General features: G+C 34.7%; 1 protein-coding gene across 1 annotated transcript; it reads left to right on the plus strand.

Annotated features, from left to right (window-relative positions):
- Positions 1 to 4,261: 4,261 nt before the first annotated feature.
- Positions 4,262 to 27,637, plus strand: grap2a (GRB2 related adaptor protein 2a). The gene is given in 9 exon segments (NM_001017756.2): positions 4,262 to 4,384; positions 14,158 to 14,232; positions 17,362 to 17,474; positions 19,944 to 20,035; positions 20,162 to 20,281; positions 24,991 to 25,174; positions 25,433 to 25,537; positions 25,837 to 25,935; positions 26,777 to 27,637. Coding segments are annotated over 7 exon segments (855 nt in total). The 5' UTR covers positions 4,262 to 4,384; positions 14,158 to 14,232; positions 17,362 to 17,396; the 3' UTR covers positions 26,954 to 27,637.
- The last annotated feature ends 165 nt before the right edge of the window (positions 27,638 to 27,802 follow it).

The raw sequence follows: 27,802 nt of genomic DNA on the forward strand, positions 1-27,802 counted from the left end.
AATATGATATATCCTCTATTATTCAAAAAAAAAAATTTTTCATTTAGAAAGGCTTTTCTAAAGTTCACACTTAGCTGCTGATTGATAATAAAGCATAATTGGCATGCTGTCCTGGGGAGAACCCTGAGCTTAGAGGATCCTTGAGCCCTGTGCTCCCTCCCGTTTCATTGGGAGAAAGGAGAGTCTGAGCTCAGGTCCTGAGAGCTGCCCTGAATTTGTTCGCTCAGCCTATTCCGTGATAATTAGGGGTTGCCACAGTGGAATGAACCACCAAATATACCAACTTACGGTTATGCGGTGAATGCTCAGTACTAAAACACTGTACTGTTTGTAACAATGTGCTGTGCCAATTTGGTTTATTGAATCCACTTATACTGCATGTCTTTGGACTGTGGGAGGAAAACTGAGAACCCGGAGGAAACCCACACAAGCACAGCGAGAACATGTAAACTCCACACAGAAATGCCAACTGGCCCAGCTGGGACTCGCAGTGACCTTCTTACTGTGAGGCAACAGTGTTAACCACTGAGCCGATGTGCTGCCCTGTCCTGGATTAGTCTAGGAAAGAGGGGGAGCAATAGGGGTGGATGGGGGGATTCTTCAAGGCAAAATGACTAAGGTAAGAAAATCTGGTTATTTATGTTCAATTGGAATCATCAGATTGGTAAATCATGTGATAGCTAATGCAGGACCAGCCATGGTCAATCATGAGCACATGATCTATCAAAAATAGCTTATAAATTATAAACTTACTTCACTTATTCATCAAGGACACCTAAATGATTACACATAAATGAAATGTAACCAGAAATACATTTATTATGTTGCAGATGATTTCTGGTTTGAATAAATGCTGTTATTCTGAATATTCTGGTCACCAAAGCATTTGTTAACATTTGTTAAATTTTTGCATTAGAATAATTATGTTTTTTACACTAAAGGTGACTGGATGGATGTAGAAAAGGAACCAGTGTGGATTAAAAGTAAACTAGTAAAGTAAGCTGTCAGGATTTCTATATCTATAGGAGAACATCCTTCTTAAAGCTGCCAGATCCAGCAAAAATCCTTTACAGATCAAGAGAATTAAAAAAATAATGTAGTCAGTGCTAAATCATATTTACCTATTCCAGTCCATTAGATTTAGGACTGAATAAGCTCTGCTACGTAAACTGCATAAGCAAATTTATTGCCATAAATAACAGGTTTATATGTGATTTAAATCATGTATATAGTGGCATTTCAACTAATGTAAATCTGTATTTACATATATTACAGTAGTAAATTTATCTCTCTTCCTCTCTCTCTCATGCATGTCATACAAACTGCATCTGCTGGCCAGTAATAGACCGATAGCCAGGAGGTAGTGAAGTGATAATAAACTTCTTCCAATCCAGTATTACTGCCACACATTAGTTTAAGTTTGCTCTACTAAAAGCTGATGTCTTGTGGTTCCCACAGAGGAACGGAAAGAGGCAGAAAAATTTAAGCGGAGATGTTATTGAGATAATAACTCTGTCAGGTATCACAACAGGAACTGATTTTCAAGCACTAAATGCACAGTGTAAGATTGATTTCACCATGCATTAAAATACAAAGAATCATAACAAGTGCTACTTCTTTTGACAATGTTAAATAGAAAGTTAATTTTGTTTAAGAATAAATGTAAAAAAAATATTAATAGATAATTATAAAACAACTATACTTTATTCATTTCAAAATCTGTGACTCAAGTCAAGAAAAAGACTTCATCCTGAGCCTTATTCTGTGCAGAATTTAAAAATCATGTTCTGACTAGTGTTATCACAGAGCGATCTTAGTCATGAAGCAAATCATGTGCTGATAGAAGTGATAGACTTCAGACTCTAACTTACAAACTCAGTTTGAAGGAGTGCAGCGTAAAGATCTTTAGTATTCAATTTTTCACTGCATGTACCGTAAAAAAACCTGCTATATTGACTCAACAGTTAAATGACTCATTAACTCGCCGCGGTTATGCAAGCATATGCGGTTGTAACCTTAAGATTTCTGTCTGATTTATTGCTTGAAAGGGTTGATGTTATTTTTTTGAATGAAACCAAACCAGAAAGTCATGTTTAAAAAGATGTTTAATTCCTTGTGTCTTGCGATATTTGAGTGAGCGAACCATAATGATTTGTCTTTGAACAGTAATATGCTGGACAGTAATTATTTAACAGTTAGTCAGGATGTAGCAGCGGATTCCCATTCACTTCTGCATTCTGACCTGTCTGAGGTCACAATCTCTGTTCAGTCAGGAAGCTTAACTTAATTATTGACAGATAAGGAAGGATATTTGTCAGAGAGGAGACTTAGAAAAAAGTTACCACATCTAAAATGCACTTGGATATAAAACAACAAATTTTTCCCCCCCCAGAGGGATTGGAAATAAGGGGTCACAATGTAACAGGAAGTCTATGTAACAGTGTTTTGTAAATAAACACAGGTTAATTAATTAGTATCAAATATAGATTTGGTTTGCAGTTAAGAGTGCTGATTCATGACACAACGCAACACTAAGCATACATATACAGTAGTAACAACAACAGGCAACATTTAAGCTTAAGACATGACACAAAAAGTCATGGCTAATCCTTTAAAAAAAAAAAAAACACACGCAGCTTTTTTTTAAAGGATTAACCATGTGAATATTTTTTTGGGTGCCTTGCACTGATTTTTACTGCAGAAGACTTGCTTGGATCCCACATTGACCCAAGATTCTCACAGAAGTCAGTTAATTTTGGTGAAGAAGAAATCATGGGGTTACATACAGTTTGGGGGCATATGAGAGATCTGCAGAGTGGATGGAAACATCAACAGCCTGAGGTATCAAGACATTTGTGCTGCCCATTGCATTACAAACCACAGGAGAAGCTGGAGCTTCCATTTGATCAGCAGGATAGCCCTCCTTCTCATACTTCAGCCTCCACATCAAAGTTCCAGGATTGGCCAGCCTGGTCCCCAAATCTGAACATTATTGAGCATGTCTTTGTAAGATTAAGGAGTGAATCCAAAGAATCTCGATGAATTCTGGGAGTCCTGCAAGAATGCTTTCTTTGCCATTCCAGTTGACTTTATTTATAAGTTATTCAAGTCATTGCAGATATGTATAAATGCAGTCCTCCAAGCTCATGGGAGTCACTCACAATATTAATTCTTTTTCCACTGCACCATGACTTTATATTCTATACTGTACATTATTTCTGTTAAGTGACACAATCTACAATGTAAAAGTGCTATACAAAAAAAAAAAAAAGGTAAATTGAATTAAAAAAAACTTGGATAGGCGACATGACTTTTGTCAAGTAGTATACAATGTCTCTGATAAGGTATGATTTGTAGAGAGCAAGAGGTTTTATTATTTAAAAAAAATGAATTCACTCTTAGTTCTCTTTGTGGTTTTAAAATGTTGATTAAAAAAACTAACTTGGTAAAACACGACATGGTAAAACTGTTTTGTCATGTAGAAACGTTATTTGTGGCTTGAGGTGTTGGGCTGGTTACTGCAGGTGCAAAAAAAAAAAAAAAAGGTTTGATCAGGAGGTCTCGATCCTGCTCAAAATATTTCACGAGCACATTATGTGACTTAAAACTTGGACAAGATTAAACCTAAACCAGAAGCAGATTCTTTATATTCCATATTTTAAATGTTTTGGTTGTTGATAAATGCATATACAGGCATGTATTCTTGTTTAGTGTGCGAGAGAGAGAGAGAGAGAGAGAGAGAGAGAGAGAGAGAGAAACCACTTACTACCAGAAAGTTCTTTTCATGCTTCCTGCTGCATGCTTTGCTACAGAACTGCAAAAAAAATGGCCGTTTCATCTGTGTTAAAAAGTTAGATGTTGGACTACCCACAGTATGATGTTATATATACCGTACATATAGTATCAAAATAACATGACTAAATTTAAGACTTGGACTCTAAAACGTTTCAATTTAGCATTTTTTAATAACTTTTTTTTTCTAATATATACATGTAATTAAATCGTAATAAATTGTTTAAAACATTTTTACTTTATAATCGTGACACCAAAACACGGTTCAATTTATATAGAACGAAAAAAGCGGCTATATTTAAAACAATCAAACAAAAAATAATAATAATAACTTAAAAACCCCACTTAACAGTGAATATTTCAAATACTAACACAAGTATGATCTGCAGACTTCCAGCCTTCTTCAGGGCGGAGTCAAAGTTATGCTCATTTTCCCTCCTCTTGTGGGCTGTTGGTGTGCCAAAGCAGCTATACACGGGCACGCGCATGCAGGTAGCGGTAGAAGAATTGAGGGTGAGACACCAAGGAGGTGGCAGTTTATCTGCTGGAGGTTTCTTATCTTTGTTGCTAAACAGCGACACAGCGGTAACAGGTAAAGTAATTAGATTTTTTTTTCCACATAGTTTGTTCAAAAGACTGAAAACTGCTGAGACCAGAAATAGATGTGTGAAGTTGTTTCACAGTTGGTTCACATAGCGTGTGCGCGCTGTAACACTCGGGGGCTTGTTCAATCATCGTGCGCCTTAGCTCTACAACCTTTATCAATTCATGTTTACAGCTGATATCAAAACTCCTGATTTAATGTGTGAATTTGCATAGGTATACTTTATGTATCAAATAAACATCAGCCTACACATTAGTGTTATGTTAATTAATGGATAGTAAAACCTGCTTATATTTTGTACAAATTATTAAATAGATTTATTTTTCTTAATTTTTTCTATAGTTCCAAGTTTTTATAAATTTGCTATTAGGCCTACTCTAGGAATATTGAACAGTGTACACACAACAAATCTTATATGATCGTTTATGAAAACATGTTTTAATATTAATAATAATTTATTAGAATATATTTATTATGTGTCAGCTTAATATGCTTAAAGAAGCTTTTTTAAACCAATTTAAGGTCATTTAAGTTAAAATTACAAGGTTAATTTGATTCAAAGTAATAAAACTTAACCATGTTATTTTAACATGTTATTAAAGAAGTGGATGAATCCTATCTATCTATCTATCTATCTATCTATCTATCTATCTATCTATCTATCTATCTATCTATCTATCTATCTATCTATCTATCTATCTATCTATCTATCTATCTATCTATCTATCTAGATAGATAGATACTGATTGGTACATAGATATTGGCTACTATATCTAAAACAAACACACATAGAATATTTTTGCTGCTTCTTCAAACTCAGACCAATTCTTTATGTTTTTTTTTTTTTTTTGGGACACCTTAATTGTTTTATGTTCAATCAACCTTAAGTTGTAAAAGCCATTGAGTTAACTTGACAAGAAGAGATTTTGTGGTGGAACCCAGCATTTTTTTTACAGTGAAGGAAGGTCTGATATTGAATGTTAAGCCTACGACAGAAGCTCTTTCCCACACCAGTTTCCCCATTTCTAAAAATGCAAAGTTGTAATCGTAATGTCATCGCAATATCAGTATTAATTCTCAAAATACAAATTGCAACATTTAAATGTGCTTTGCTTTTACGTTCGGTAGTAAGTCAGCGCAATCCTTCCCAAAGCTTACATTTGCAAAAGCACTGAGCCTCTGCACATGCAGTAACACAAAGAGACTATCTATCGAGGGAATTGGACTAAAGCTCAGTGTTTATTCAAGAAACAGCTTCCCTCTGTCACAGCAGTCAAATCAGCTTTCTGTGTAAAATGGCTTTTTTGTTTTTCTGTCTTCCTAGTAATGACTGAATCGATTTGCTAATGTTTGCATGAACCCAGAGGCCTGCATTTCAAGGACATATACTTCTTAAAAATGATAACAAATGCAGTCATTACATTAGCATTTTTAATAATTAATATTTTCATATTATTTCAGCCATGATATTATACATGGGTTTGACAGAGTCTGGCATATAATAAAGAACGCATATTTGTACAGTAAAAGTATAGATTATAGAAAGTACACACTGTAAAAAAATATCTGTAAATTGACAGTTTTTCCGTATTTTATGATTCATGTTTTTACCCCACTTATTTAGGCTTTTGAATTGCACTATGGAACCTTGGTCTTTTGGGTTGGTGTTGTATATTATGCTGCAAAAACCTGGTAATAAACTCCCAGGTTCTGTTATTTCACAAACTTAGTTCTCTATATATTACTTCTTAAACTTCTTATTACTTATATTACTTCTTGTCTAAAACTATTTAAATGTCAACAAAAGTTACTTTGTTAAACTGAAGAGTAGAATTTTCAACATCAATTCACAACCGTAAATAAACAGAAAATTCGGAAACTGTTAATTAACAGATATTTTTACAGTGCAGAGTACAGATAAAGTGTAGTAGAGACTAAATACTATGATTTTTTAAAATATATTTTTATTGACATTTAACTACAAAATGTTGTAGTATTTATTTTAACTACAGAAGCTTGAACTAAATACCCCTACACTTTAAAAAAATTCTGGGTTTCACACAATTTCTTCATATTGACCCAATACAAATCGATTAAGTTTACTTGATCATTTTAACAATCATAAGTCGACTGAACATAACACAGTTAAGTTGTCCCCAAAAACTTAAGTATTGTGCTGTTTCAACTCAGGTACACTGTAAAAAACTCAGGTACACTGTTTTTTCTGGCAGCTGGGGTGCCGTTAAATTAGCCTTAAAAAAATTAAACAGACGGTAAATTACAGACATTTACCATAAAATAATGAACGTTAAATTACAGAAATTTCCTTAAGTTTAAATTTCTGGTAAATTTCTGTAATTTACTGTTTTTTATTTCACAGTAAATGTCAGTAATTTAATGGCCGTTATTTAAAAAAAAAAAAATTCCAGCACCCCAGCTGCTGGAAAAAAAAAAGTAAAATAGCAGATTTTTAGTTTTAAAAACAGTTTAGTTTGAACAAGCAGCAAAAGTCTTTTTTTTTCTTTTTTTTTTGTGTGTGTATGTTCAAGCTCTCCAATATGATTTGATTTGATCCGAGACAAGAGCATACTGATAATCAATAAAGCGAGAACATTTGACAGTCATCTTGGCTAAAACAAGGCTAAATTTAGGCTGTCAGTGAAAATCTAATAGATGTCTAAGAATAAGCCAAAACAAGACTAGTCATCAAATAAACTGAAATGAATGACTGCCCATACGAAGTCTGTCTAATCTGTCTATTTGACGACTAGTCTAGTTTTGGGATATTCTTAGATGTCTATTAGATTTTCACTGACAGCCGAAGTTTTATCTTGTTTTAGCCAAGCTGCCTATGTTTAGATGCCTGTTAGATGTCTATTAAGCACAAAATTGTTTGCTGTGATCAAGTAAGTCTCAAGCATTGTATTTATTATACCTTGTAATGTTTTTTATTATATTTAAAGTAGGTTTTGAATGGACATTTTTGCCATGGGCTTTTGATAATCTTTATTAAAATTATTTCTGCAAAGAAGACATTCTGGTGCATTCACTAAATGCAATCGCTCTCATTTTTCTTTCATATTCAAATTAGGTCAGATTAATCCACAAAACCAAAACAAGACAGCTTTCCTCTGCATAAACTTGGCTAATTGTGTCACCGAACAGTGAACAGATAGCGTTTCTGTAGTGTTTGCAGTCAGGGAATAAATTGGGTTGCTAATTATAATGGATTTCACACTTAGCACTCAATTTAATGGGAATGTGTTGCTTTTTGAACATGTGTCTTTGTGTTCTCGTTGTCTCAGTGTGGGGTACAGCAGGGGGAGCTCAATTTAGGGAGAGATAACTGAGCACTTTGGAAGTGACAGAGCACATTAGCATGACTGACAGATCAAATCGCTGCTCATCTGAGAAGCATTTTCTTTTTTCATAAGGCCAGAGGGGGGAGAGGGAGGAAAGGATGACTTCAGATCTGTGTCTCAGATGCAGCTCAGTGTAATCTAGAGGTGACAAATTGAAATAGATGACATCGAAAGCTAAGTCAGTAGAGTAGGACACTGCATACCAGTGTGTGGATGGCCTAAAATAGCATGTACAGTAAAATGCCACAAATAGCAATTGAGATTGACTGATAGAATTAAGACATTGACATTTTTTTTTTCTGCTCATGATTGGAGAATTTATTATCAATCCAGGAGACATGATGTACATGTAATTGATTTAAACATCAAGTACTTTATTCCTAAACAGTTGTAGGCCTAAAACACTGTGAAGTGTTAAAAATCTTAAGTCTTAAAAAGTATTAACCTTTATTTACTGTTTGGGATGTTTTTATCCACTCTGGTGTGATTTTGAGTCTTGATTTGACTATTACGTTGTCTGTGTTTCAGCTAGAAGAATGATTTTTGGTGACAAATCTTATTTTGACACATATTTTGAGAAAATGCTTTGATTTAAAAAAAAAAGAAAAAAACTCAACAATACACTAGGCAAATTTACTACCCTTTTGTTATGTTAGAGGTGAAAACATTATCTGAATTAAACTGCTGTAAAAATGCATCAGATAAAGTTTTTTGCACAAATCTGTTTATCAACCTCAGTCCTGATCAAAACATAACAGGATTTTAACTCTTTAATTGCCAAATTCATAAATGACGTCACTGATTTGGTGAAAAAAAAAAAATGACGTGTTTTCAATAAGAAAAGTAATTATGGAATGGACTTTTATCTTTTAGCAAACATTCCATTATGACCACATTTTTTTATTACAAAACCATGACACCATATAATTATGTATGTTTGATTTTTGGTGGTTTTCCCTGTTGGGAAGAGGTCTAATTTTTAATTTTTACTGTTGATCATCACTTAGCACCAATAACCTTTTAGATGAGCCTGTGCAAAAAAAAAACAAAAAAAAAAAAACCTTAGTTTCAGAGATGAGTCTGAAATACGGGAGACTCCTGGGAAAATGGGAGTGTTGGCAGGTATGAGTATAACAGCAAATTAAAGTGTGTGTATGTGTGTCTGTGAGTGTCTGAGAGTGACCCTAGCGCACTTGATGTGTATAAGAAAATGAAAATATGCATCTCAGTTCTCAGAACTACATGGAGTAAGCAAAAACAAAGACTGTATATTTCTGCACCATCAAATGTTGTTATAATAGGTCAATGGGGCAAAACCAACATTAAATTAGGGAGAAAAAATGAAAATCTAACAATGCATCAAAGCCAATATTGTCACTAATCGTTCACATGTCCGAGACTGTGATAAAAGTAAAAAAAAAAAAATCCATTACACAATTAATTTCATATTGAAAATACGTCAGTTACCAAGTCATTGACATCACTTGTGAACTTGGCAATAAAAAAAGTTAAAAATCTGTAATTTTCTAAACAATTTAGTAGTTTTGATCAGGACTGAGGTTGATTAACAGATTTATGCAAAAGCAAAGTTTGAAAAAAAAATGCATTTTTACAGCAGTTAAAATTAGTGAATGTTTTCATTACTAACATCAAAAGGTAGCAAATTTGAACAGTGCACAATAGTTAAGCTATACAGTTATCGTAGGAATAGCATTGTATGAGTCAAAAAATTTGCTTTTATTGCAAAAAAACACCAGAACATCAAGTAAAAAATATTATTTTATCTTATTTATTTCCTACTGTAAATATATCAAAACTTACATTTTGCTTGGTCCTATACACTGCTGGGAACTTATTTTGCACTACTTTAAAGGCAATATTCTCATGATGTAGATTTTATTTTAACACTCACCAGTGTCTCTCAGCCAGATATAACTTTATCTTAAATTATGCATCGATGGAAATCTACCTTAAGCAGATGATATATAAATCTCAATTAAAGAAAATATGACTGGTTTTGTTGTCCAGGATCATATTTGTCTTTTTTTTTAACGGTTCTTAAGAAATATATTGAGCAGTTTGTTTGTCCATAATGATTTTTTATTATAAAACAGCTGCATGTATAATAAGATGCATAGATTTATGCATCAACATGTTCCTGTCCACATTCATTTTTCAGTCACTGAGTTGTGAAATGGGTGTTTCTTAATAATGGAGAAGTGAAAATGAAACTTTTTTTTTTGACTTGAGGCACAAAAGTTGTCCAAATATCCTTGTTCCCCTATACAGCCTGAAATATTACCAGTATTTACTGTATGCTGTAATTATGGTAAAGTGGCTTGTTCTCAAAGTGTTTTTGTTTCAACAAAATACTAGTTTTTGCTTAAATATGTAACTAGAGCATTATTTAAATAGCATTGAAATACCAAAATCGAAATTTAACACGAAAATCTAATTAATCGATAACACTAGAGAAATTGCCCAGCCTTTAATTCATGCTGGACCTGCAGTCCCCTTGGAAGTTCCCTAAGGCCCGCAGGTGGCAGCTGAAATCTTGGTTGAGAACTAAGACGTTGAACTGAAAAAATGACTAAAAAAATCGAATTATGACAAAAGAGTATGATAAGAATGAAAAGTCAACCATTGGGCGGCATTATGGCTAAGTGATTAGCACTGTCGCCTCACAGGCATATCACCCTTCAGCCCAAGACCAGTGTAGTGGCTATTTTCTCTAAGGAGGCTCTCTCAGTGGTCAAGAAACAAAGTCTTACCCGGGATGTCTTTTACAAGTTTTATTCTTTATAAAGAAGATCACAGTCATACAGCAGCAACAGTTTCTGCAGAGTGAGATACTAAAGCCAAGTGTGTTCACCCTTTTATCTGGTTTGTACTGCTTACGAGGTCAACTCCCAATAAGGCCTCATCTACAATTACGTCAGGCGTCTTCTGCTGTTCGTGCGATATGCTCATAACAACCACACATCCTTCTTAGGATAATGAAAAAGCTTTCACCTAAAGAAATATAGTTATCTATAAAAATGTACACATAGGTTTTATGATGAACATATGGAGAACACAGATACACACACATGTAATAATGAGTCTTAGACAAGTTTCTAACATATAAAGCTCATCTAAAAATGAATTTCCATTACACCAGTTACTCATTGAAGCAAAGCAGGGCTGAGCCTGGCCAGTACCTGGATGGGAGACCACATGGAAAAGCTAGGTTGCTGTTGGAAAGTGTGTAAGTGAGGCCAGCAGAGGGCGCTCAACCTGTGTTCAAAAGGTCCTCACTCTTTCCGGGCATTAAAAATCCCATGGCACTTCTCGTAAAGAGTAGGGGTGTAACCCTGGTGTCCTGGCCAAATTCCCTCCATCGGCCCCCCATCATAGCCTTCCAATCATCCCCATCCACCGAATTGGCTTTATCACTATCTCTCCACTCCCCCTATAGCTGGTGTGTGGTGAGCGCACTGGCACCATTGTCCTCTGGCTGCCGTCTCATCTTCCAAGATGCTGCACACTGGTGGCGTTTTGGAGAGCACCCTAATAATTGTCAATCGCTTTGGTTGTATGGCCATACACAATAAATGCGCTATATAAATACACATTAAATAACAAGTTTGCTGGTTCGAGTCCCAGCTGTGTCCGTTGGCATTTCTGTGTAGAGTTTGCATGTTCTCCTTATGTTCGTGTGGGTTTCCTCTGGGTGCTCCAGTTTCTCCTCACAGTCCAAAGACATGTGCTATAAGTGAATATTGTAAGCTAAATTGTCTGTAGTGTATGAGTGTGTGATTGTGAGAGTGTATGGGTGTTTCCCAATACTGGGTTGCGGCTGGAAGGGCATCCGCTGGAATAGTTGGCGTTCATTCTGCTTTGGCATCCTCTAAAAAACATGAATGAAATAATCTGTTGTTCACAAAGGCTCACAAGTCAAAATATTGTGTTTTGTGATCTGTTTTATGATGGACTACACTCAGAAATAAAGGTACACGAGCTGTCACTGGGGTGGTACCTTTTCAAAAGGTACAAATTTGTACCTCAAAGATCCATATTATTACCTCATGGGTACATATTAGTACCTATTAGGTATTAATATATCCATTTGGGGTACCAATATGGACCCTTAAAGAAAAGGTACAACCCCAGTGACAGCTCGTGTACCTTTATTTCTGAGAGTGTAAACTAGAATTATTTAAATAGCACATTACATTATTTCCCAGATGGCTGGTAACATATTTTCTTCTTTTTTTAATTTTAGTCTTTTAACACAGAGACTGTGTTAACCTATGATTATATTACTTATGTGATCTAATGCACAGCTTTCAAATGGCTTTATGTAAACAGCTTATGATCACTGTTGGGAAAAGTTACTTTTGACAGCAATGCATTAGCATAAAAAGTAACAAGTTGCATTATCTAATTACTTTTTATGGTAAGTAATGTTTTTAGTTACTTTTGAGTTAGTTTTGTGTTATTTTTTCTTACCTTACCTAAGGCTTGATCTCTTTCTTTATTTTGTACACTTTATTTACCTTAAAAACCCACACTTAAATATTTATTAATTCATTCATTTTCTTTTCGGCTTATTTATCAGGGTTCGCCACAGTGGAATGAATCACTAACTTATCCAACATACTGTATGTTTTACACAGCTGATGCCCTTCCAGCTGCAACCCAGTACTGGGAAACACCATACACACTCATTCACACTCATACCCTATTGCCAATTTAGTTTATTAAATTCATCTATTACACATGACTTTTGACTGTGGGGGAAACCGGAGCACTCTAAGAAAACCCACACCAACAGGGGGAGAACATGCAAACTCCACACAGAAATGCCAACTGACCCAGCCGGGACTTGAACCAGCGACCTTCTTGCTGTGGGGTGACAGTGCTAACCACTGAGCCACCGTGTCGCTCACCAAAATATTGAATTTAGGTTAATGTTATCTTCTGAGAACTTCCTGGTATCGATTAATACAAGTTTAAAGTAATGTGTTTGCTACTTTTGTACTTTACATAATGCTAGTCAAGGAAAATCACTCTCCATTGAGAAAATCCCCTTTTTCTTTACTTCAATGTGTTTAAAATAATGAGAGTACTTCCATGACCGAAATGTCAGCCAAAGACATCCTCGTTTCTGTCTGCTCCTGCAGGGAAACACATTCTCTGATTGGATGCATGATTCATCATGACCACGTTAATCTTTACTCAGCAATTAATTTTGTAAAATCTAATGAATTAAACTAAAAAGTAACTCGCATTAAATTTTTAATAAAGTAACACTAACATTATTGATTAATATTTTTAATTGTAATGCATTATCCCCATCATTGCTCATGATAAGCATTTTCAGTGTTTCAGAGTGGTTATGTTTGGCTGCTCCTGACATTTTTGTCACTTTTGAAAATGTACCAACCGTCATACAAAATTATACATCAATCTGTTCTCCACACTCCATAGATTGGAAGCATTTGAAGTTCATCACTAGAATAGAAAGTCTATGGTTTTGATGTGAAATAAATAAACGAATAAACAAAAAATAAATGGTAGCTTTGTAATTTTACTGTTATAAAATAAGACTACTAATAGTAAACAAAAATGTTAGTAATACATTTAACAATCATATACTTCTCATGTGTTAACAATTCAAAAGCATTTAAACGCCACTGTTCTTCATACATAAATGAATGACCATGGACTTTAAAGAGTGCAAGGATCATACAGCAAAAGCTTTAAAAGATGACTGATGACTTTAAATATAGCCTAAGCTCGCCTAAACCCTTTAGCCTAGATCATTATATTGCAAACCGTTAACAAATAGTTCAAGTGTATACTGCAAAGTTCCTCTTTTCCAGTACCCAAAACCACTTTTCTTTCTCACTCACGTGCTTGTCTTCTAGCATCGTCACCATCTTGGGCAAGAACACGCATCATACTGTAGTAATTAAATATAATTGAATCTGCGTTTCCTCCTCTTCTGTTGCTGCCGCTCTCCTTCCTCCTGATCCTGATGGAAATGATCCTCATTACCAGCATCCTTTCCTTTCCTCTTCTCTTCACTCTGAAAAGCCCAATTCAGAACAGAACAGAGAGGACATTTGAAACTGCTCAACCAATCTGGTTAAAAAGAGGATCAAACAACTTTGTTAAAAACATTCTGTTATTTAATTAAATTTCCTATGCACCCATTGTAAATATGAAGGGAAGTTTTGTTTACCATGGTCTTTTTAAGAGGGTTATCACTTTGTTTATCAAGTAATTTGATTACAACGTCAGTAAAATATAATAGCTTACATTTTTTTAAATCACATCTATTAGATACCACATGTATTAGGATTTCTGATAATATTTTTATGAATAATAATACGTAATCCATATGTTCTCCAGGTGTTGCTGTGATGGCCTCTTGAAACCAGTTACACAAGTGTCTTGACATCCTCCGATCACAAGCAGTGTTTTATAGTAAGGCTTGACCTCTTGATCTATCATTATGAGTTAAAACAATATACAGTCAATCCCGAAATTATTCATACCCGTGCAAATTCTGATAAAGTTTCTGTTAAAATGTAAATAATAAATATGTAAATATAATGTAAACCTAAATACAATGATGCCTCTTGTAAATCATCTTATGATCTTTTAATAGGCGTCTGGGTCATCAATAATAATTTAAAAAATACTTAAATAAACAAGGTTAAATTTTTAAATAAAAAAGGTTAAATAAACATGACTTTAAATCAGAATTTGCCAGGGGTATGAATCATTTCGGGCTTGACTGTATATGTTATTCTGTGGTGTAAAGTAAAAAATTACAATACTCAAATTAATTTTATGATTTTCTGAGTAGAGGTGGTCCAGAGTGTATTTCTAAGGCTTGGTTGTGTTTATAAGAAGCAAAGCAATGTGTGCTCATGCTTCATTTGTAAAAAAAATCATGTTCATTTTTCATATATCTTACTTTAATTATACACAGCTACTCAGCTAACATAAAAATTATATATAAACGCCATATTTCCTAGTTCCTCCGAAAGCTCTCCCTCAAAAGGCTCTGATTGGTCAGCAAACATAATGTGCTGTCATTCACAGATCAGCTCTATTACACTAGGAAACGCCATGCCTCTACTATCAAGCGCTTTGCCGTTGGGTAAATACACTTTCGGTCAATATAACTGTGTCAGTGCGAGCCTGATTTAGAAAGAAACTAAAAAGGACACAGCTAAACCTCACGCCTGCTCTTTAAAATAAAATCTGACTAGTGTCTTTCATATATATTCGGGTTATAAGCATGTGTAAGTAACATTCGCATATCTTTTGCGAGTTAGTTACTTCAGATGTAGAACACAGGGAAAGAGGCTGCATATAGACACACTCCAGCTCTGCTGAAGACTGTGAGTGTTTACAGCGGTTTGACTGATAAATATTAATTTGTAGCTAAATTGTTAACAGTGCCAAACAGCATTCCCATTGTTTACATCCTTGTTTACGTTCTTGCTACAACATACTGTTAATGCTAGAAACTATGCATAAAATATATAAATTAAAAAAAAATACAAATACTTACAGGTTGTGGCTTACAATCCACAGCTTTATCTATTATGGTTGGAGCTGATCCTTGTTTGATAGTTGTTAGCTGAACCCAGCACTGAACTGGGAGAGATTCTGAAAGCTGAACTTTGTCAAATGCTAGAGCTATATATTATGTATAATTCCCTGGAACATAATTAGATGACGTAATGCCGCAGTGGGTAGCGCTTTTGCCTCACAACAAGAAGGTCGCTGGTTCGAGCCTCAGCTGGGTCAGTTGGCATTTCTGTGTGGAGTTTGCATGTTCTCCCTGCATTTGTGTGGGTTTCCTCCAGGTGCTCTGGTTTCCCCCACAAGTCCAAAGACATGCGGTACAGGTGAATTAGGTAAGCTAAAATTGTCCATAGTGTATGTGTGTGAATGAGTGTATAAATATGCTTTCCAGTGGTGAGTTGCAGCTGGAAGGGCATCCACTGCATAAAACATGCTGAATAAGTTGGCGGTTAATTCCACTGTGGTGACCCCTGATTAATAGAGGGACTAAACCGAAAACAAAATGAATGAATGGAACATAGATAAAATTAAAATGTAAGCACTTCTGTCTTTGTGTCATATCCTTTGGAGGCCCAAATGCATAAACAGAACAAGCTCTGTGGAAATGGCAGCATTTGAACGGCAGTTAAGCTTTCTCTGCCATAACATTACAGCACTTCAGTGGCCATGTCCATTGTCTCATTTCCATTGAACTTTGAGCGGATTACATTCAGAGATGTTGTTTATGTTCACTCAGCTGCATTACACATCAACTAAAGTTTAAAATATGATATCAAAGTGGACCACCCCTTTAAAAAAATGTGTACATTTACTTTCCCTTGAGTACATTTGTAATGCCGTATCAGTGCTTTTACTGCTCTTTTTGTATTTATACCTGCAGACATTATTTAATTAGTTTATTTTGTCTCATAGACAAGATCTAGCTAAATAATATAATTAGTCTTTCTATGATATGCATAGAAAAACCACATAACAGAAACACTGACCTCAAGACAGATGCTTTCTAAATGCAGCACACATGTAGACCTCAGAAGCATTAAGTGTCCGAGAAGATGCAAAATCATTACATGCAATGGCAGAGAGAGTGTTTAGTATGCATGTCACAGATGAGCCTACTGTATGATGACAATAATCAACAAAAGGTCTTAAACAATAACTCAATGCACTACAGAATGTTACGTTTTCAAATACATGCACAAATTGTATGTGCTCTATAAATGTTGCACAAGCTTGTTTTGAAGCAGCAACTGCAGGACACTCGTAGACTGTTAATCAGAGTTCAAAGTGCATAACATAAGCGTTAACATTTGGTCGCAGCTAGATTTTTGCCTCATATAATAGGTCACACATATTTTGCTCCGCATGTAAATGCATCAGTCTGTTTACTGGTTATTAAAGGTGCAGATATTAATGTAATGTGTTTTCACATTAAATGAATTCCACATTTTAAATCTATAGTCCACCATGATTGACAAATAATGTAACTTAACATCCTTAAAAGAAAGCAGCATTGATGTAAGCTACATTTGTGTATGGGTGCAATCATTTTCACAACACTCACTACTCTTGAGTATTAGAAGGGCAAATTTTTATTCATATTTTGAGTAGTAATTGTAACAGTAGTGTATATATGATACTTTTACTTGCACTACATTATTTGGCGCCTTTATTTGAGTTTGATTTTTCTCTATTCTTTCTACCACTGATTTTATGCTTAATTTAACCTTGACCCCTTTAAAAACTTCAGTACTTAACCAAATCTTAAAACAGAATAAAGACAGAGGATCCTTTTTTATAGCCAACATGCTCAGCTTTGTGCACATTTGCATTGCGTACAATTGTGACTAGACTGCTAACCACAGCTGCACACATTTGCTCAGCAAGAACATCAGCAGTTGTTTGACCTCTCCTCCCTCTCACAAGCCTGAGGTTAACACATTTCTGTTCATTTTCTGCTACTATTGACATCATGGTTTGTCTAACATGCAGCCTCTCTCAATCTCTTATTTGCAGACCCTGTCCTCTGCTCTGCCTCTCAGTTTTTCACAATGGAGGCTAGAGGAAAGTATGACTTCAGTGGCACGGCAGAAGACGAGCTCAGCTTCAGGAAAGGAGACACTCTGAAGGTCAGTTACTGATGACCTAAATGCACAAACCAAAAAGCTTTTACTTTAGTTGTGAGGTCGTCAAATCAGGGCTTTACTGTTTGAGGCAGCCATTGCATTGAGCACCACTTGAAAAAAATTTAATGCGAAAACATTTGCTATTTGAGGTTATAAGACTGTTATTTTGTACATAGTAAAAATGACTTGCTTAAATATTTATCTTGGGATGCTCAAGAAATAAAAAAGGACAAGGCACTCTGGATCACTTTATAAATATTTTAGACACTTTTTAAACACATATGTACAGGTATAAAGTTGGAGGTGACCAGACAGATGTCATGTGATCTGTCTAGTAAATGTGGGTATGCCTGTGGGACAAAAGTTGAAACCATTTTTGAGTGGTGCTCAGTTTTTCTAAACCAGTGGCAATGCATTATGGGCATAGCTATTGAACAGTCAAAATTTGTAAATTACACTTTAAACAAAATTTATTTTTTTTATTTCATTTTTTTATGCTGGTTGAAAGTCTCTTCACAATTCAATAGTAGTGATTAAAGTAAATGATCTAAAGGAATGTTTTTTTTTAATATTCTGGGTAGGGCATAAGACTAAAAATGTTTATCCAATTTTAAATTTTTAATTCTGATAAGTAGCCCAAACTGTCTGTCAACAAATGTAGATTTGTACATCTGCGCAGCCATTCATGCAGATCCGCCGTTTGCACGTGCACGCATACCACGTTCATGTGCACACAAGACAGAGAGTGACAGCAGTAAAAACAAATGCTGAATCAAAACTTTTGAAAATCCTGAATCAATATTGAAGTTACTTTTGCACACTGGAAGAAGGACGACACCCTGACTGAAGTATGTCTTTTAGACAGGTAATGTTGTGTTTAAAACTATTTTAGTCATGCAAAGCTTATGTAGATTTAGTTGTTTTATGAATGGGTTATATGCACAGAAGTGTTGTTCAGCCACTGAAATCTTCCGGCGAAAGATTGATGTGACTATTTTCAGTTTCATAAGGGCCTTTCACAGCATCGATAATGTAGATGTTTATTTAGTTTAACAACAGAACATAAGTAAATACCACTATTCCACCTAGCCTGCTTTACTGAGGGAAGTTGCTTTTATTTTCATATTGGTTTACATTTAAACAATGACAACCTGTGACGTGCTCGCTATATCGTTTACCGAGCTGTCACACTCAAATAAATGTTCTGATGGATCCAAGTGCGAGTGAACAAAAAGTATTTATTTGACACAGTCAAAACAAATGCAAGGAATGAGTGCGGTGTTAGGGCTAGGAGAAACAGGGCAGGTATCAGGCAGGAAAACAGGGTCCTGTAGAAACTCCTCACGGTCCTGAGCACAGACAGATAGCACACATAAGCACATGTAATGAACTGACAATGACACACAGAAAACGTCGCCTATATATAGGCACGAATATGAGCCTCAGCTGGCGGACTAATCAAGCTAGCTGAGTGCCGTCATAACACGTGATCAGAACAAATACACATGGAGAACAAAAACAAAACAAACCCACATGATCAAACAGACACTCCGGAAGAGCGCACAAACCTGCAACCGTGACAACGAGCTACTTTGAATATTCAGTCTGAAATAGCATGCTATTATGGGTTAGTAATAAGTGTAATTCCTGCACGCCATTAGCCAACCACTAAGCAGAGTCGCTTTAGGACAAAGCGTGTGAGAAAGTGAGACCAGTGATCCTTACATGCATGAAATATTACACATCATGACAAGTTTTGCTTGCTGCCGAACTGAAAACGTGCTAGATATTTTTGTTCGTTATTGTAGTATTATAAAAATACTCGGTATAAAGTTTGGCCAATGACATGATTAAAAAGCACGTCATTTCAGGCGGCATGGCATTGGACGGCAGGGGAGGGACTGTGTTTTCAAAGAAATTATGCTAACGGTTAGCATTTTGGCAGATCACCTACTGCACCTTTAAATAATAAATCTATAAATCTATTTAGTAAAACCACATTTGTAAGGAAGCTTATCTTCGACATGTAAAGGATTGCTTATAGCATGAAAAATCATAATAATGCATGTTATTGGGTACAAAGTCATGCGTCATAGTTATAATTAAAATTATTAGATAACAATCATGTTCTTTATGTTATAATTAGGTATTTTGACTTGATGGCTGGTCACACTTGTGCAATTACTACATGAACTATGACAAAAGTCACAAATGGTGAAACAAGTCAGGTCATAAAAATGTCTGTGGCCTTTATGACCTAAACATGACAATTGATTCTGACTTCTCATACTTTAAATATTTCATATTAAAATTTCAACTTTTATTGTCTTTGTTTTGTTGTGATATATGTATTTTGTTAATGTACTTTATAAAATCTTTTTAAACAATTCTGACTTATAATGACATAATTCTGATTTTATTTATATATTAATTGTCATTTTTAAAAAGCATGTTTTTCTGTTTTTTTGACAGATTCTGGGGTCTCAGGACGATTGGTTCAAAGCAGAGTTACATGGCCATGAGGGTTATGTGCCGAAAAACTATGTTGACAGGCAGATACCGAGGTAAGCTACAATACTATTATACTAATCTTTGCACACCACATGCAAATAATCACTGAACGTGCAGTACTTAATATAGTGGGATCTGTAAATAGATCATAATGAACAATGTAATGTATTCTTTTGCAGCTGGTTTAAAGAGAGCGCCAGTCGCGGATCAGCTGAGGAGACGCTCATGTCTCGAGAGGTGGGCGCTTTCCTGATTCGAGGCAGCCAGAGTTCACCTGGAGATTTCTCCATCTCTGTCAGGTAACTCAAAATTATTATTAAAGTCACAAAATTACTTTATACTTTAGTGTGAATTTCAAGAGATGAAGAAGAAAATTCACATTTATTCACCCTTGAGTTTTCAAATCTTTATGAGTTTCTGTTTTCTATTGAACACAAAGGATGATGGAATGCAGTAGCCATTGAATAAAATATATATACAGTTCTCAGCATACAGTATATAAGTACATCCCTCACAAACCATTCATTCATTCATTTTCCTTTGGCTTAGTCCCTTATTTATCAGTGGTCGCCACAGAGGAATGAACAGCCAACTAGTCCAGCATATGTATTTCACAGCGGATGACCTTTCAGCCACAACTCAGTACTAGGAAACCCCTCACAAATCCATCATTTAAATTAATATTTTCTATAAAATGCTTTATAATATTATATGTGTGCGTATATATTAGATAAAATAATTTACAATAACGGTCTAAACTGGTACCCCAAATTTACAAAATTAACAAAAAGAGCAAAAATCAAGAGAAACTAAAAATGTAGTCGAAATTTTGTAGTTTGTAATTTTTTTGCAATATTTTGCATGAATTTAAATGTATTATCTTTCCATTTCTAAAGATATTCGGTAACTAAAATATTATTTTAATAAATATATCTGTTTAATAAATCTGTTTTGTTCAAATGCGTCAAAATATATTTCCTATTCACTGAGAAATGGAATAAATATTCATTTGCTAAAATGGGGTGTTATTACAGTATTTAAGCTGAGCACTGTATCTATGTTGTTACTATCAGTTTCCAACATTCTGCAAAATATCTTCTTTTGTGTTTAACTGAAGAAAGAAACTCAAACAGGTATATGGAACAACTGGAGGATGAAGAAATTCATTTTAACCTGCAGACTTAATAAAAACGGTTGAAATCAGAATTATTAAACCCCCTTTGATTTTTAAAAAAATCTTTTTTAAATATTTCCCAAATGATGTTTAACAGAGCAAGGAAATTTTCACAATATGTCTGATAATATTTTTTCTTCTGGAGAAAGTCTTATTTGTTATATTTTGGCTAGAATAAAAGCAGTTTTTAATTATTTAAATACCATTTTATGGTCAAAATTATTAGCCCCTTTTAGCTATATATTTTTCCGATGGTCTACAGAACAAACCATCGTTATACAATAACTTGCCTAATTACCCTAACCTGCCTAGTTAACTAAATTAATTTAGTTAAGCCTTTAAATGTCACTTTAAGCAGTATACTGTAGAAGTGTCTTGGAAAATATCTAGTAAAATATGTCATCAAGGCAAAGATTAAATAAATCAGTTATTAGAAATGAGTTATTAAAGCTATTATGTTTAGAAATGTGCTGAAAACATATTCTCTTCGTTAAACAGAAATTAGGGAAAAAAATAAACAGGGGTTAATAATTCAGGGGGTTTCATATTTTTGACCTCAACTATATGATTTGGCTTTGTCTGTCAATCACTTCTTTTTGGCTATCAATTTTCAAAGATGCACACTGGACACCTCTTATTGCACGTTTTGGACTTTCTCAGAATATAGCAGGGTTATCGAGCTGTACTGCAAACACCCTTGCATTTTTGACACTGTTAGCAAGACGGTGTATTCTTTTATTTAGAAACAAAGATTTCCCCAGAGTTTTGGCAATTGGTTGCAAGATGCAATGAGTAAAAATCAGGTTTACAATAAATGGCAATACAAGGGCTTTTTCTGAAACATGAGACCAATTTAGAATTTTCTTTTCTGAGCATGTCAGTATCTCTTCAAACTGTCTAAATCTTAGGGCAATACAAATCTAAATCTTAGGGCCTTTCAATTGCAAAGCAAATGTAATTAAGTACATTGTACAAATACCTGAGGATAATTGTTTGTAGTATTGAATTATCAAGGTATATATGTATTCTTTACAGCTTTTTTTATTATTATTTATTACATTTTTTAAAATTATTTTTTTAGTTTTTAATTTATTCAAATTTTTTATTCATTTCTTTATTTGTTCATTTATTTTCTCTCTTAGATAATTGTAATTTCATCTTGTTTAGATGGTTGGGGTGGAAATAATATTTGTTTAAATTTTCCTGTAAAATGACTTTGTTATATCTGTAAAAGTTTAATAAACAGATCAAAAAAAGAGAAGAAAATAACTGTGAAAGATCCCTTTAAAAATGATATTGTGATATTGTTTATGACTGGGGGAGGCACAAAAGTATGGAGGCTTTTCATCTTTTCCTCAAGCACCTATTAGAATAATATTGCACAAAAATAAAACAAATTATATAAAGTGACTTGTTAGCCTAATACTAATATTTCAGCTAGCTTGTGAAGGCCACTGAATGCTATAAAGCTGTAACCACACAAATATTAATGTCAGTCTTCTTGCCACTAAGGCCACGAGGCTGGAAGACTTTCACAAATGAGAGCTTCTGCCCACACACGCACAGACTGAATCTAGCCTGTGGAAAAACCCCATCAATAATGCATCAATAACATCCATCTTATTACAGCGGTCAGACAGTCCATTTGTTTTAGCCATCCTCTCATAAATCAGCTATACAGTAGGTCACACTGTAAGACTGAGGGAGAGAGAGAAAGAGAAAGAGAGAATGAGAGAGGGTTCCCTCTAGTGCAGAGAGAAGGTTGTGCAGGTTTTGTTAACTTGTTTATTCAAACCTGCTGGAATTCAATACATCAGGACTCGTAATTAAACTTGAATAACCTGCTTCGGATAAAGACTTTGGCTGAATTGCTACTTTTTAATTGTGTCTGAAGATGTAAACAAGATAAATGAAAGCCAGTTTTAATACCACCATATGAAATTGAAAGTTCAGCCTGCGATCATATATGCATTTATACATTTTATGTACATTTGTTGAAAATATATTTTGATTGTATATTGAAAATATACATTTGTTTATTATGCTTTACAGTAAATCTTTCATATCAGTAAACAATATTTTAAAAAAAGATTTGCCAAGTCTTGACCAATTTCAAAATAGGGTATATGCCGAGCTAATGTTGTTCCCTTCCCATACTGATAAACTTTTAAACTTTTTAAACTTTTGACGTTTTATTGTGAGTTTTCTTTCAATTTTAAATGGGTCCTTTTACAGCATCGATGTTTTAATGCAATTTAAATACAATCAGTTAAATAGACTTTGGCATTCATGTAGTTGCTCAAATGTAAAACGAGACAAAAAGCCGTTTACTCGCACGCACCTGTCAGAATTAGCAGAGGAGCGTAGAAACTCCATTGATTATACTTGGGTGAAAAAAAAATGCTTATATTATAAACACATGGTGGGGAAAATGTAATTTAATGCAGTGCTTCTTGTACAATCTGAGACCCACTTTATATTGGATTTCATTCAGCCAGTGGAGATCTTGCGATTTTGCAATGGCATTCAGTTCATTGGAAGCGGTTAATCCAGGTTACTGGCAAATTAAAAGTCCCATTAGCATGTTTCTGCATATACCCTATGCTGGTTGCCGGAATAAGAAACTTTTTTTATAGGAGTCAAAAACATTTCAAATCAAATATTACCATAATAAAATGAAAAGTCTTGACTGAAACTGAAATGAAGTACTCTGAATTGATTACACATCCAATGAAAAATAACCATACTGTACTGTCCGCCATATACACAACACATTGCTGCTTTGTAATATAAAGGCCTTGTAATACTTGTGGAAAGCACTGCACAACTGAACTTGAATTGAATCCTATCGTTATTTAAAGTAACACAAAGCAAAAGTAGGCAGAACATATCTTGAAACAATTTTAAGTATATTATGTTTTATAAAGTTCTTTGTAAAGATCAAAATTCTTTATCAATTATCCATCAAATGTAAAGATCTAAAAAACTCTGTCTCACATTAAATGTTCAATGGTTGATTTTAGGTTATGTTGGAAAGTGACCAAAATTCAACGTCTGATAGATACAACGTCAAGGTGTAACATGATTACACATTGATATTTGGTTGATTTTAGGTTGATTATTGTTGAGGTGTTTGATTTTGACGTCAACTCGATTTTCATTTCCAAACAAAATCCAATGTCTCCACGACGTTGGCGTGCATCATGTTAACGTCCGGTGCCTGCAGCGATGTATCTCACTAAATTCATTTTATGGTTATTTAACTGTATTTAACTCTAATCTCATTTTGGTAGCTCAATTTGAAAGCACAAGGAAATTTTGTTGTAACGTGACCGAAAATATGTGAAACTCATCAAATCTGAATTTATTCTTATTATATTTAAAGCATTATGTTGTGAACACTGTTTTCTCACCCGATTCTAATGTTATCACTCAAATGGGATCAAATGGTGTTATCAGTGATGGATATTGGTCAGTAGGGCCTTCTGCGCCCACAGCCATATGGATGATAACAGCCTTATGAGCCTACAAGTAGGTGCAGAAAGCCCCAACTGGCCCATATCTATCAGCTGATAACCACTGATAACGCCCATTCAATCGAGTAATGACATTAGAATCGCCTGGTTTTCGAAACCTCCTGCTGCAGCCACCCTGTAGGTATGTGTGAATTTATTATTATATTAGGCCATCATATGACTAAAAAGACCCTGAAATAAATGTGTTGAAAAAAAAATTTATATATATATATAAATAAATATATATATAAATAAACATCTCACATTCACTTATTTATATCTAACTTCATGTTCTGTTTTTATCCCTCTCTGTTCACAGACACGATTATGATGTGCAACATTTCAAAGTTATGAAGGACAAATCGGGCCACTATTATTTGTGGACAGAGAAGTTTACCTCTCTAAACAAGCTTGTGGACTTCTACAAGACCACCTCTATATCCAAGCAGAAGGAGATCTTTCTTAGGGATGGAAGTGGAGATGAGCCAAGGGCACCCCCGCCTGTAAATAATCTCTCGATTTAAACCAATAAACACAGCACGTTTACTGTTAATATTCTAGATTGTTGTTCATGCAGAACTTCATGCACAAACTCAGTGAACTCAAGCTTAATAATTAAATTGTTCATCTTCTTTGCACTCATGAATCTGCTGATTTCCCTTTAGCTTTTCAAGGAATAGCTGATGTAAGAGAATCAAAAAGTGAAATGCTATGGTGGATATTCTTCACTTTTAATTGATTAAAATTGTCCTCGCTTTCAGATAAAGAGTCAGCCAGAAGTTCGGCCTCCCCCAGGTGGTGGCTATGGCAGTCCACAAACCTCATCACAAAACCGCAGCACAACAGATCCAACTCACAACCAAAAGGTAGTAATGTGTCAGCAGGGAAATTCTGCCCCATCTGACCTTGCATTTAAAAACTGAAAATGCTTGTTAAATTATTAATGTTTCCATTCAAACTGAATTACAGAGGCCTCTATCCATTCAGCAAACCAACTGTCCATTAAAACATTTTAAGCTTAAATAAATAATGAATATATAATGATATGTGTGTGTGTGTGCACAAGTGTGTCATTAAGATAAATATAGAATTACAATTGTTATGCATATTGCTTAACGAGAAAAAAAATAGCTTTCTAATGAGTAAAGTTGTGCAATTTTCTCAGGGTAAGAGAGGAAGTGTTGAGGAGAAATCTAACACTCTGGGTCACCAAGGGAAGAACAGCCCGGCCCCTCGACGAACCTCTGAAACTGCCCCTGCTCCGGTAGGATGCCAGAAATCTTGAAAAATTTATGACGTGTAGATCTTGTGTAAACTTTTTTTTGTAAAGGTCATGTGTGCAATAATGTCAGTGTTGAAATATATTCTTGTCCCAGAAACTAAGCTGAGACAAAAACACATACTGTATATACAGATATGAGGGAATTTTGTTGTTTCTATGAATTTAAGATTTATAATTGTGCAAAAAATGTTTTACTTTGTCAGAAATATGTCAATTTTTATTCTTGTTTTCTTAGTGAAACCTAACATGTATATTGATAGTCAATTTTATTTTCATAATATAATATAATATAATATAATATAATATAATATAATATAATATAATATAATATAATATAATATAATATAATATAATATAGGGCGTCACGGTGGCGCAGTGGGTAGCACGATCACCTCACAGCAAGAAGGTCACTGGTTCTGTGTGGAGTTTGCATGTTCTCCCCGTGTTGGCGTTGGTTTCCTCTGGGTGCTCCGGTTTCCCCCACAGTCCAAAGACATGCTCTATAGGGGAATTGAATAAGCTTAATTGGCTGTAGTGTATGTGTGTGAATACAAGAGTGTATGGGTGTTTCCCAGTGTTGCATTGGGGCTAAAAGGGCATTCGCTGTGTAAAACATATGCTGCAAAATTTGGCGGTCTTTACGCTGTGGCGACCCCTGATTAATAAAGGGGATAAGCCGAAAAGAGAATATAATGTAATATAATATAGTATTAATATAATAAAATAAAAAAAGATAGACTATAGAAGAACAAAGTTCAGGAGAATATTGGTATCTTTTATGGTACTGACACTGTTTGTTTTTGTGTGTATGTGTGTGTGTCAGAGATCAACCATACAGGTGAGAGCAATATATGACTTCACAGCAGAGGAAGACGATGAATTGGGTTTCAATAGCGGTGACATCATTGAAGTACTGGACCGTTCGGATGCGTCATGGTGGAAAGGTCGATTGCGGGGCAGGAGTGGTCTTTTCCCTGCCAATTACACAGAACAGATCTAATACTCAAAGGTGTGGAATCACCATACCAAGAGTCAAATACATGTACAATGTATGGACTGGTCCATTAAATTCAAATGAATTTCATATAGACTGCTGCAGAACTGTTGAAGACAACTGAGAAAAAGATATTTCTCATCAAAGTCTTTCGTGCTTCTCTTTTTCATATATATAACCGTTTTTTTATTTTAGAAATAAGGTACGAAGAAAGGACTATACCATTCCATTCCTTTTAGTCAAACTCTCCCAGATACAGATTATTGAATTATACAGTACATTTATACACAATGACCCCAGTTTACAAGTAGTGGAAAAGTTGGCCAGAACATTCCCAAAACATTCTTTGTTGGTTTGGTTTTGCAACCTACATAGAAAATGTTATTATGGCCTAGTGAGTACATTTGGCCAGTGTTCGGTGTTTGCTGGGACACTTGTCATCACCTTGATCATTTATAAAAGCGTTTTATTTTAGGTTTTCAAAAGGACACACTAACACAGGAGTTCTTACAGTTAGCAAGGTTTTGTTACCGTTTTGTATTGAATTATATGTTTTACCAGTTCGAACAATTTGTCAAAACAGGCCTATTACAAAGCATGTTGTTTTGTTGTACAGGATGGAAAAGATGTCAGACTCAAACATGATAACAGCAGTGTTATACAGAACTTGAATAAAAGTGCTTTCAAAAATACAGTGTTATTTTTAACGCCATACTTAAAACTAAAAACCCTTTGTTCCCAAATTTTCTTTGTTATTTCCATGTGAATAATGTTAAACTTTTTTAGTTTAGCTTTTCCTGTTGGCAGCTGTATTCGTGTCCATTCCTTTGTTTACCTTCCTGACTCTTGTCAGTT

The sequence above is a fragment of the Danio rerio genome, chromosome 3 (genome assembly GCF_052040795.2).
Source record: "Danio rerio strain M-AB ecotype USA chromosome 3, GRCz13ab, whole genome shotgun sequence".
NCBI lineage: Eukaryota > Metazoa > Chordata > Actinopteri > Cypriniformes > Danionidae > Danio > Danio rerio.